General features: G+C 44.2%; 1 protein-coding gene across 2 annotated transcripts in view; it reads left to right on the top strand.

Moving 5' to 3' along the window:
* Positions 1–12040, top strand: part of LOC115388346 (dedicator of cytokinesis protein 3-like) — a 111650-nt gene that overhangs the window by 73867 nt on the left and 25743 nt on the right. For both annotated transcript variants that reach the window (XM_030091440.1, XM_030091441.1), the window contains exons 7-11: positions 500–584; positions 4667–4708; positions 4787–4941; positions 11707–11788; positions 11943–12003. In XM_030091440.1, coding sequence (XP_029947300.1) covers positions 500–584; positions 4667–4708; positions 4787–4941; positions 11707–11788; positions 11943–12003 — 425 coding nt within the window. The remainder of the gene's footprint in view (positions 1–499; positions 585–4666; positions 4709–4786; positions 4942–11706; positions 11789–11942; positions 12004–12040) is intronic.

The following is a 12040-nucleotide window of genomic DNA, read 5'->3' as shown; positions in this document are numbered from 1 at the left end:
GCTTTCTAAGAACATTCTGCCGCCTGGCTTTAAGAGGAAGGTCAGCGGGCTGCAGGTGAAGGCAGTGCTCATCCACAGCCGGCACAAAGTAATCCCCGGGAGCAGGATCCCCAGAGGGCGCCTCCAAAACGACTTCAGTGCACTCTGTGTGTGTGCACGTGTGTGTGCGTGAGAGAGAGAAAGAAAAGAAGTCAACGCAAAAGCATGCACCGCAATCTGTGTGTGTTCAAGTCTTGCCTCCTTCATAAGGGCGCAAACCTGTTTACATGGTTACAACATTTTGTGTGTGTGTGTGTGTGTGTGTGTGTGTGTGTGTGTGTGCGTGCGTGCGTGTGTGCGTGCGTGTGTATTCTTGGCTTGTGCACCTGTGTCCACATCAGTAATGATTATTTTGAAGGTCAAATGAAAGAAACTGACGCTGGTCTTTTTCCATCTCCCTCCTGCCCCCCCCCCCCCCCCCCCCCCCCCCCCCCCCCCCCCCCTCCTCCCCCCTCCTCAGACACCTGGGTCTGGACCTGGTGCCAAGAAAGGAGTTTGAGATGGTAGATGAAGACCAGATAAGCGTGTCAGATCTCTATAAGATGGTAAGATCTTAATCTGCTGCAGGAGACATCGACTTGTTGTGACTCTGATTTAACTTTCAGTGTGACACAAACACAGAAAAGTCAAAGTAAATCCTACCTGCATTGTATTTTTACCTGTGAACATAAAATCCAGGCAGAGAGATAGATCAGACTTGACATGGAAAAAGCTGTTTAGCTTCCGGGGAAAACAGTGTAAATTCAAGGTGAATCAGTCCTGAATGTGATTCCAGGTTTGTGTTTGTTTCTCTCATTCTTTTCTGGGTTCTTCTTTGATAATTTTCTGGGTATTTTCCATGTTTACATGGTGATTTTTGGGCCTTTTTAGGGTCATTTGGTTCATCGGTTGTGGTGTCTGCATTCACTCATCTTCATAACCTTATTCTTGTTTTTGATCCTTTTTAATTGGTTTTCTCGTCATTTTGATCTCTCCAGTGTGGTTTTGTGTTTGTTTGTATTTCATCTCTTTTCTGTGCACACAGATCTGCTTCTTCTCAGTGCTTATCTCGGAATTCCTGTTGCTTTTCTGTTTTTCTTACATGTTTTTGGCTGTTTTGTTTGTTTTTTGGGGAGATTTTGCATTTTTTCCTGGTTTCCTTGTGCCTTGTTACATTCTTTATCTCCACCTCTCTCTTATCATTCCTTTCTGTTTTTGCTCTTCATGGTTGCTCTGTGCTGGATTGTTCTGTCACTATTAGTGCCTCTCATTAAGGATTTTTTAAACCTGTCTTTTAGATTTTTGTTATGTTTGAGTATTGTAGTGATTTTTTGAGCTGTTTTGTGTGGCATTGTTGCCGCTTCATGCTTGTGTACTTGTTTCAATCTTGTGGTCATTTAGCATCTCCCCGCTGTCAGTATGTTTCTCTTGTAGTAAATACTTTGGTAATTTTCTGTATTTTCTGGTCTGGTTTCCTCTATCTGTGACTGTCTGTCTTCATTTCTCTTTTTCTTCTCGTTCTTGGTGAACATTTTGTGAAATCTTTCGTTTCCATGGTGTTTTTGTTGTGACTGTGTAACGTGTTCTCTCTATTTGTGGCTGTGTTTTGTGTTTTGTGTGTGTCGTGCAGCTAATTATTCCCCTCAGTCTTGAGTTATTATTTCAGATGTCCGTGGTTATATTTGTGCCTTGCGCCTGTCTGTCCTTTGTTTTGGTCGTATTGCATCTCTCTGTTATTTGGTACATTTGTCACTTTGACTGTTTTATACCTTTAAAAAAATTCATAGAAGTGATTTTGTTCTTTTTGTCTTGTTCTTGTCACGCTGCCTGTTTGTTTTTGTGCTTTATTCCTTTGTTTCTGGGTATTTTTGTAACTCGGTAGTTCTCCTTACCCTTTTGTGTTGTTTTTATGTTTTTCTTTTCACCTCACACTTCAGGCTGACTCTGAGCTTTAAAATCCAGCAGCAGGTGAAACAACCACAGGCTGAAAGCAAAAGATCAGCAGCGTTATTACATTTCTCCTCACAACTTTAAGCTCAAGCTAATATCCTCCCCGCTGCTGGCAGACTTCCTGTCGCTCCACAAATAAATCAGGGCTGGAAAGTGACGACTGAGGGAGGGTTTGTGGTCTCTGCTGCTGTAAATCAGCCTCCTGTTGCTTTGTTTTCACTCCCTCTCTCCTGCTGCTCCTCTTTTCTCCTCTGATTTTTCAGTTTTCTGACAACAAGTCAGATTTAATAAGTTCTTACCTCAAGCAACACCTGTTCAGAGGAGCGCTGACACGCGGACACCCGCCGCCGCTTTTATTTCTGTGACACTTTATGATGAGGCGGATGCCTCGAGACGGAGCGCCACAATGAAGAGAGGCTTCAGGGTTTTAAAGACAGTGAGACACTGTCTCGGCGATTACAGTTTCATACTTCAGTCCAGACACGTTTCACGTTTGATTGACGCTATCTGCAGCCAATCAGATTAAACATTTCAGACGGTTTGAGCAGGAAATATGAGGATGAAAACCCTGAAAAGCTGTGTATGCTTCACAGTGGAGGGAGCAGGGCTTACACACTGAAGCATCTCTATTGGCTGCTGAAGATGCATTTTCATTTAGATAATTATTTTACTCAGATCAGGAGAAAACTGAACTATTAAAGCTGGACGTTTCTCATTTACTGGGGTTTTCAATATTTCCATATTCTGAGCCAGAAGGTTTGGAAAATAAAATCTAAATGCCACAATTGACCAACTATTTCCAACAGGGACAAATATCAGGGATATTTTTGCTCATTTTTTTTTTATTTATTCACCTTTTGTAACAGAAAGATTGCAGAGGATTGAGTGTATTTGTAATATAGGAGACTTCCAAATACATTTCAAGTGAAACAGTGATATAAAAAGATATTTAACACTGTTACCGTGGTTGGATAAACCATGTGTTCACCTTGCTTTGCTATATATTCCACTTTTGCTCAAACTGGAGCTAATTAATGTGGGGGAGAGCTGCTGCGACCGGAGAGCGGCCCGCCGTCGGTTTCTTGGTGATAACTCAGATGTTGTGATTCTTACATCAGTCCGGCTTTAAATAGCCGAGTCCTGGTGATCCTCCTCTGTTCTGCTGCCCGGAGGCCGATCTGGAGCCAGCGCCGGGATGGAAATAACAGAGAGCTGCAGGTTTAGGTTAAATAACATCTGCAGACTCATAATAAAAAACATCTTCAGTCTCATTTAATCCTGTTTAGACTCAGAATCCTGCAAAATGTATGAAAACAAAGATAAACTGAAGAAAATTGCAGACTTTTCTTTAGCTGCCAGGTGTGAAGAACAAGCGAGATAAACCTGTTATGAGGACGACACGCGGATTTACTCTGAGTTCATGGAGACTGTGGCTCAGTGGGCAGTTCTGTGGTCGATGGAGCTGCTTCATGAACGTTAGTCTCCTGTTTCTTCGAGTTTCTTCTTGATGTGACTTTTTTTCATGAGGCCCAAAAGGTTCATCTTGGTTTTATCAGACCAGAGAATCCAGTTTCTGGAGTCCTCTGGACGCCTCCATGTCTGCAGCTCTACCATTAGACTGCAGCGCTGCCTGAGTTCTGCTCTTCTGACCCTCGGGGTTTCTGCTCCCTTCCAACTCTGGCGGCGGAGCGGCCGACTTTGACATCAGACTCTGATCAAGACGAGCGCTGGTGGTCACCCATCGCTTCCAGTCTGTTGAATTTACCACAGACGGACTCCACATTCAGGATATAAGAAATGATTTATGGAAACACTTCATATGTTCCATAAATCCATCTACAGCTGCTTCATCCACATGTACGATGCTGGAGTCGGTCCCAGCTGATTCCCTCAAGTCTTCATATGTACGTCTGTATGAGTCAGTTTTGAACTAGTGTGTGGAGAAATGAGAGATTTCAGTGTGTGTTAACATAAATGGGACTCTGATGTGTGTCAGTGGATCCTCTGCCGTTTGAGTCCAGCTTCTCTAATGGGTCACCGCTTGAAAATACAAGAGAAGCGAACGGCGAGCGAATCAGTGTTTGTTTTCAAAGCGGGGAGTCGTTTTGGGCTCAGGTTGGGATATTTGTGGACAGCTCGTGGTTTGACGGTCATTATTTCTACTCGTCAAACAGGTCTTTTCTTCTCTTCTCTCCTCTCCTCTCCTCTCCTCCCGCCGCCACCCGTCTCACGTGGACACTCCAGAGATTCACAAAGCAGGCGGAGTAATGAGTCTCTGGGGCGTTTCACACTCCGTCCTCCCAGACAGAAAATGAGCGGAGAGGAGAAGACGAGAGAGGAAAGACTGAAGGCTGGACGGAGGATGAGGAGAGGGAATAAAGAGACTGAGAGAGGCAGCAGAGAACAGAGAGGGAGGAAGAGAAGGAAAACAAATGATTGAATCAAAAGATGATTAGGGGAGGATTTGAGGTGGAAATGTTACAAATACACATGAGAGATCGAAATAAAATATGGTTTTTAAATTTCTATGGATTCATGCTTTGCAGTAAAAAAAATATTGAAATGAAAACAGAAAGAAACAGCGTCACACTGTTCCTGTCACTCTGTGCCTCATTGTGTTTTACAGGAATAAAGGTTTTTAGACTCGGGCGTGCTCCCGGCTCAGCTCTGACGCTGCTGTTTTTCTGTTTCTCGGCAGCATCTGTCCAGCAGGCACAGCGTCCAGCAGAGCACCACACAGGTAGTCCCGAGCTTCACCCGCAGTCTGACTCCTCTCCGGCGAACCTCGCCCACCCTGAGCGCCGGCGGTGTTTTTCAGGGCGACGGCGGCCGGCAGCGACACGGCGAGCCGTGCAGGGTCCCCGTCCCCCACCACCTGCTGGTCAACCTGAAGAGCTTCACCTACAACAGCATCGGAGAGGACACCGACATCTTCTTCTCCCTGTACGACCTCCGGGAGGGCCGCACCATCAGGTGGGGCCGGATTCCTCTCTCGGTGACTTTTGGTTGACCTTTCTGCTCTGCCTGTGAAGTGAGGACACGCTCCGCAGAATCAATGATTTCCTGCCCGTATTCCAGACTTCACTGGCAAATCCCAAGTGACGGTTCCCGTTCAGAGACTAATGGGGTCCAGCGCTGCTTCCCTGAGGGGATTCATCAATGCCATTTACTCCACACAGAAAAAAAAAAAAGAATACTCATTAGCATTAATGGCTCGGTGTAAAAGATTCAGGCAGATCCATGACTGCAAGTGGAAGATAATTATTATTACTGTGTTTTTATTGGTGTATAATTATCTGTAACCAAGGGGAAGTGTCAGATTTATTCGTTTCTCCATCAAGGCTGGATAACAGAGTGAGATTCGACTGTTACCAATTAAAAAAAAACTAACTAATGAAGGCAAAATTACCTTTTTTTAGTAGTTGCTGTCAACAAAAAACAAAAAATTGATATTCACTTAAAATCCAATCAAGAATAAACTATATATAGAATATTACTGTGACGATCAGTCATTTAACTTTATTAGAACTAAGCAGTGTCTTAAAAACTAAGTAAAACTTAAGCTGTGATCGAGCTTCAGTGTTATATAATATGGTTTTACTATTATTTCACCCCATACCATTAGCGGCACGCTGTTCGAAGTCGTTTAGCACTTCAGGAACTTCCTCACATGGCTCCCCGCCTGTACTTCACCCGAATCTGTGCTTTTTGTGTTTCTATTCCTGAATCCTTCCTCGGGGTGAGTTGAGGACGTTGAGTGGATTTCTCTGTGTTGAGGCTGTCCCGGCTTCACCTGGACGCCCGGCGCGCCTCACTACGTCCGCCGCAGCGCTCTGAGTTTACCTTCACCGTACGGAGTAAAGAGCGGCCGCACAGCGGCGCTGTTAATGATACAGAAGCAGCCACACACACACACACACACACACACACACACACACACACACACACACACACACACACACGTGCACGTTAATAAATACCCATCAATTATACATTGGAGAACATAATGCTAACAGATAAAGAATTGCTAATGTGGATAATGAGGTCGATGTAGGCCAGCTGTGATGCATGACCGTGTGTGTGTGTGTGTGTGTGTGTGTGTGTGTGTGTGTGTGTGTGTGGTATAAAGCTATAAATATGCAGCAGAATGTGGTTCAATGTTGGGTCAATGATAATATGATAAACAGTCGTTAATGTGTGGCAGAAATGTGAGTTAATGTCTTTTGTGTCAGTGAGCTGTGCATCTGTGCACGAGTGTGTGTGGTGCATGTGTGTCTATGGTTTTCATGTGTGTGCATGAGAGTGCAAAGAGGCAGAAACAAGAATTTTGTTTCACCCCTTACTCCTAAATGCAAAGCAGCTAAAAGGTCCTCTCTCAGCAGGCACACACACACACACACACACACACACACACACACATACACGCAGACATTTGACCTTGGCTGCGGTTTCCGGTGTTCCGCTGACTCGGCGTAGTGACAGGAGCTCCTCGGAGTGTTTAGAGGAGAGGTGAGCTGGACGGAGACGCTGCTCCTCCTTCTGTCTCCGTCTCCAGAGTCCTCCGTGAGGCTGTGATGGAGACCGTTCAGTTTCTCCTTCCTGTCAACACACACACGCTGAATCTCATCTCTATTCCTCTCAGGAACCATCAGATTTTTTCTTGTCTTCAGATAAACTGAGGAATTTTATTGGCTCGTGGGGATTTTAAGCTTTCTTAAAGTGCACAGTGTCACATATACGTTGTTTCTGATTACATGTACAGTACATTACATTTTGACACGTTTGAAAGTGGCTCAGCCTTTTCTGTAGGAGTGACGCTGCTGTTATAATGCTGAGAGACATTTCCTCAGCTGGATCTCCACCCACCACTTTTATTTATGGTTTTTAATATATGTTATTTTCTGTGTTGTACCTCTTTAAATCTTAGTTTGAACCTACAGAGCTCCACTTATCTCAAATGTTGTTTTTCTTTTTTTTTTTTTCCCACTCCATGTTATCACATTTCATTTTGAGCTGGCACTTCATCCATTCATTCCACGCAGTTCATCCCTGTGTAAAAAGGTGTAAACACTCTCTTTAATGCTAATGTTCCCACCTGATGTCAGTTATGCTATTTTTCTGAAGTGATCGCCAGAAAAATAAAATGAAAGTTTAATGTCTCTGCTGGAGTGTGCAGTTCAGCACACTTTGTGCAGGATTCTCGTAAATCAGGTCTCTAATGAGGTAATTCACTGGAGCGATGCCTTGTTTTTGCTTGATTTCTATTTTTAGTAAAGAGCAAAGAAGCAAGAGAAATGATCCCCTCTTTAAGTGCTGTAGTAGGAGCCAGGAGGAGGCGTGGACAAAGTGGGGAAAAGGCCATTATCCGTGGCTCATTACTTATCCAGCAGTAATATGTTTCTAACATGAAGATAAGGGAGTCTGTGGGCAGAATGGAAGCTTGTATGAATCTTCTGTTTTCCCCTTTTTGTTTAAGCCTGGATGAAAACACAGAGCAGATAACAGGACAGGAAAGATGTGGCCGGTCTGCGCGGTGTGAGCGTTCGAGCTGACGCCCGCAGATAAAAAAAAAAAACGGTTGAAAATGTCCCGTCGTCCTCACAGTGTGAGTATATTTCTCTGGAGCTGAGGCTCTGCAGCAGATGCGGTTCATATCGGCCACGAGGACGGACGGCAGTGGAGTGGAAATGATTGGTTCATATGCATTTCCATAAAACTCTGCAGCTCCGGGTGGAGCGTCAGCACGTGACCGAGGAGATTCATGTGTCTGTGTGTGTGTTTGTGTGTGTGTGTGTGTGTGTCGTATTTCTATCCTTGTTGGGGCCAAATGTCCCCACAAGGATAGCAAAACGTGGAACGACGTGCCTTGTGGGGACCTTTTTCCGGTCCTAAGTAGGAGAAACAGTGTTTTCTTGACCATGTTGTTGTTACTGAAAAAAGTAAAAGTGCAAAAACATTTCTTTAGGGTTAGGCTTTGTTGTGGTGTGGGTTAGGGTTAGGGTAAGGGTCAGGGTTAGGGGCTAGACATGAATGGGAGTCAATGGAAGGTCCCCACAAGGATAGAAATACGAGACTGCGCGTGTGTGTGTGTGTGTGTGTGTGTGTGTGTGTGTGTGTGTGTGTGTGTGTGTGTGTGTGTGTGTGTGTGTGTGTGTGTGTGTGTGTGTGAGTGTGCGCGACTGCGTGTGCGTGCACATACATGCATTTGGGGGGCAGAACATTCATTCTTCTGATTGCTTCAAAAATGTGTTTATCTGCCTTTTTCATATTCATGCAGACAGAAAGTAATGTAAATAATTCAACTCTATGGTGTGTGTGTGTGTGTGTGTGTGTGTGTGTGTGTGTGTGTGTGTGTGCACGTGCAATGTAAAGTAGTGAAGGGTGCTGGAGTGAAGGAGTGCACAGAGTATTTTCACTCTGTAGAAGGTGAAAGTGGAATAATAAAACAGTTGATGCACAGAACAACAGTAACTCACCGTCTCATCTACGTGAAGACTCACTCCATCAGCTCATTTTATCCATCCGTCTTCATATTGTAGCTCCACTCAGTATCTGGAGGAAATGTTCTCCACGTATGCAGATGATGGTGAAGTAAATAGTAATGTTCATTTGATTGAATTTGGTCATGTCATAATACAGTTTCAGTAATGTGCAGCTGCTTTTTTAATACTGCTCCAGTCAGGTTGATAAAAAAGACCCTGTAGATATTCAAAGCTTCATTAGAAATAAGACATTAATGAAAATGTTTTTGCGTTGGTTGCATAACAGTCTGATGAAGAATAGAGCAGATATCATCCATTACAGTTTGTTTGTCACGGGAGCTTCACTCTTTATGAGATTAGTCACCGTGAGCTGAATCCTTTTATATAATCTCTATTATTACAAACAGAACTCCATTTTCTTCATTAAGTCATGTGTGAAGATTTTAATGGTGAAATTAGAACAACTCCTCTCCGCCTCGCTTTCCTCGTTTTGCTTAATGGGAATATTATTCAACAGACAGACCTCGGAGATGAGACGGTGTGTTATAGTTACATGTAGCTGTACACATGAATGTGGATTTGGACCCTCAGTATCATGCTGCAGTCAATAATTTGAATATTTCTGTTTTTCATTGAGCCTAAATTCAAGCCAAAAAAAAAAGAAACCAGTAGAGAAAGAAGTGCTCCAACACATGCAGCATGTCTGTGTGTGTGTGAGAGTGTGTGAGAAGCAAACGGAGAATCCAGAGAATCAGGACAGACTGAAGGATGAGGAGATAAGTAATCTCAGAAGAGGAAGCAGGTTTTTCTGAAGAGGGAATGAAAGAAACCTGCTGACTGAACTGAGATCAGTGCCTGGCTCCGACGGCGAGGCCGCCGCGCACCAGCACGAGGAGAGATTACGGATCTGGCAGAGATGGAAGGAGAAGGAGCGAAGTCGGCTTCACCTGAGGGAGGAAGCAGACTGAAGGCTGACCCACCCGGGTGGTCCACATCCGGGTGGTCCACATCCAGGTGGTCCACATCCGGGTGGTCCACATCCGGGTGGTCCACATCCAGGTGGTCCACATCCAGGTGGTCCCGTCCAGCAGCAGGGAGGACGAGGACAGACTTTAGACGAGCTTAAACTGACTTTTAAACAAAGTGTTTGTGCTTTCGTCTTTCAAGAGAAGTCGGTTTTTAAAACCTTTGACGTGTTTCGACCGTGTTCTTCTGAAGACGGACACATTTTGAAACTATTCTTTAAAAAACTATTTGCCTGAAAAGCAGAAAGCAGCAGTACTTTTAGACAAGCTGCAGACATAATGACTTGAATTGAACTGGGGTTTAGTCTAGTTTTGATCCAGTTGTGGCCTGTTTTTTATCATGTTTTGGATTAGTTTTAGACAAATTATTGACCATTTTTAGATCAATGTTTCAGACGTGTTTTGGACACTTGAAATGATTTTTTTCAATCGTTAAGTAACATTTGTTTTAGACAAATTGTGGCCTGGTGCTCAATGGACTATAGACTAAGCTTAAACTGGTACAGAAACGCATCAGCCTGCTTTTGGGGCACTTTTGGACATTTTTAGATAGGTTTTAGGTTACTTCTGAACTCTTTTATGAGCAGTGTTTAGACTAGTTTCTGGTTTTGGACATATTCTGTTAGGTTTCAGCTGTTTTTTTGAAGATATTTAAAATAGATTTCGACTCATTGTGGGTTGCTTATGGATTTGCAAGATTTGTTATGGATTAATGTGGAAAATTTTGGTTGTTTTTAGCGCATTAAACAATAATTTTGTACTGGATGGAATACATTTGAGAACAGTCTTAGTTCAAAAAGGCGGGTGGTTGTAATGTTATGGCTGATAGGTGTAACAGGAGGTTTTCTGCTGCTTTGTTTCTCCTGAAGACGTGACAGAGGAGCAGAGCCGCCGGAATGGATTCGCTGTCTGGCTTGAATCACTTTCTTTGCTTCGAACAGGAAAACATTGGACTGTCAGTCTAAATTAAAGAGGATTCTCTCTGATCCTGCCTGAGCTCCACAAACTTTACACTGTCGCTCCGTTTGTTCTCCGCCGTGTCGCCTGTCAAGCTACACAAACACACCCAGAAGGGAACAAAGCCGGAACCCTTCAGGGACCAGAGATGGGATCAGTTTCCATCCTTGTACCAACACAAAGACTCTCACGTCAGATTCAGATTCGGGCCTCTGCATCTCGCTGCTGTCCTCCCTCATCTCCCGGAACCTGGAAGACGTCAAAAGTGACGATTTGACAGCAGGGTCAATATGGAAACAGACTAGAATCGAACCTCCAACCCTTTAACGTGACCTGATCTGTGTGAATCATGGTTAAGACAGCAGGAGGTGGAGGGTCGCTCTCCTCTCCGCCTTCTTACTTTCTGGACAAACATTTGCAGGAGAGGCGGCTCCGCTGCTCCCTGAAGAGAGGAGAGGCGGCTCTGGAGCTTCCTCTCCACGGGGAGACCAGAGGAGACATGAGCGGGAATCTGAAAACACTTTTATCTCTTTCAAAAAGCCCCAGAGGAAAACCGAGGGTAAAACTGGTGAGTCTCTCAGCCGTGCAGTCAGACGGAGCGAGACGAGCGCACGAGCAGCGATTTTCCGAGGCTGACGCCATCAGATTGTTGCGATTTTTAGATTCGGATACGGATCCGACGGCTTTATTCGGCCCCCGGGGGTAATTCAGTTTCGGTGAGCAGCCGCGTAAAAAACACACTCAGACGTCCTGTCGGAGGGAACGGTCGCAGCTGGCGAGAGAGGGCCGTGGTGGAGCGGTTGGCACTGTCACCTCACAGCAGGAAGGCTCCTGTTTGAGTCCTGGAAGAGGCCGATCAGGTCGGAGTTTGCGTGTTGGATGGGACTCCTCTGGGTGTTCGTAACACTCCTTTCAACCCATCAGGAGCTGGACCAGGCTCCAGCTCTGCAGTCTGACTTAAATAAAATATACATGATGGAGTGATGGATGGCTAAAGATCCTTGGTTTTATAAAAAAGAAATATTATTGTAGAAATAAAATACAAGATTTTTATCTCAATTTCACATTTTCACAATAAAACTTCATGTCAATGTTGTTTAAAGAGACTCATTTATAAATGATTTGAACAAAAGACTGATCCTCACAAACTTTTATCTCATTTTATCTTCTAGCTCAAAGTTTAGCTGCCTGGGAGGTGAAGAATTTTCCTCTGGGAGAAATAAAGTTTTAGAGATATGATATTAAATGAAAAGAAATGTTTCTGTTGTTTTCAGTGAGAAGTTCATGGTGAGACTGAACAAAAACGGAGGACCAAAGAACCCAGAGAAGGTGGACCGGCTGTGTGCACTGTTCACGGTAACACACACACACACACACACACACACACACACACACACACACACACACACACACACACACACACACACACACACACACACACACACACTGCATGAAATCTCCAACAGTATGATTAGACTCCTGTTAATTATTTGTGTTTTTTTTCTCGCAGGACCTGAGCAACAAAGACATGAAGAGAGATCTTTACATTGTTTCCCAAGTGATTCGAACAGGTCAGACTGGAGCCGCTGAGATAGAAGCTTCATTAGA

The sequence above is a fragment of the Salarias fasciatus genome, chromosome 5, assembly GCF_902148845.1.
Source record: "Salarias fasciatus chromosome 5, fSalaFa1.1, whole genome shotgun sequence".
NCBI classification, from domain to species: domain Eukaryota; kingdom Metazoa; phylum Chordata; class Actinopteri; order Blenniiformes; family Blenniidae; genus Salarias; species Salarias fasciatus.
The sequence above is the reverse complement of the archived record's forward strand: the minus strand, read 5'-3'. Positions and strand labels throughout refer to the sequence as shown.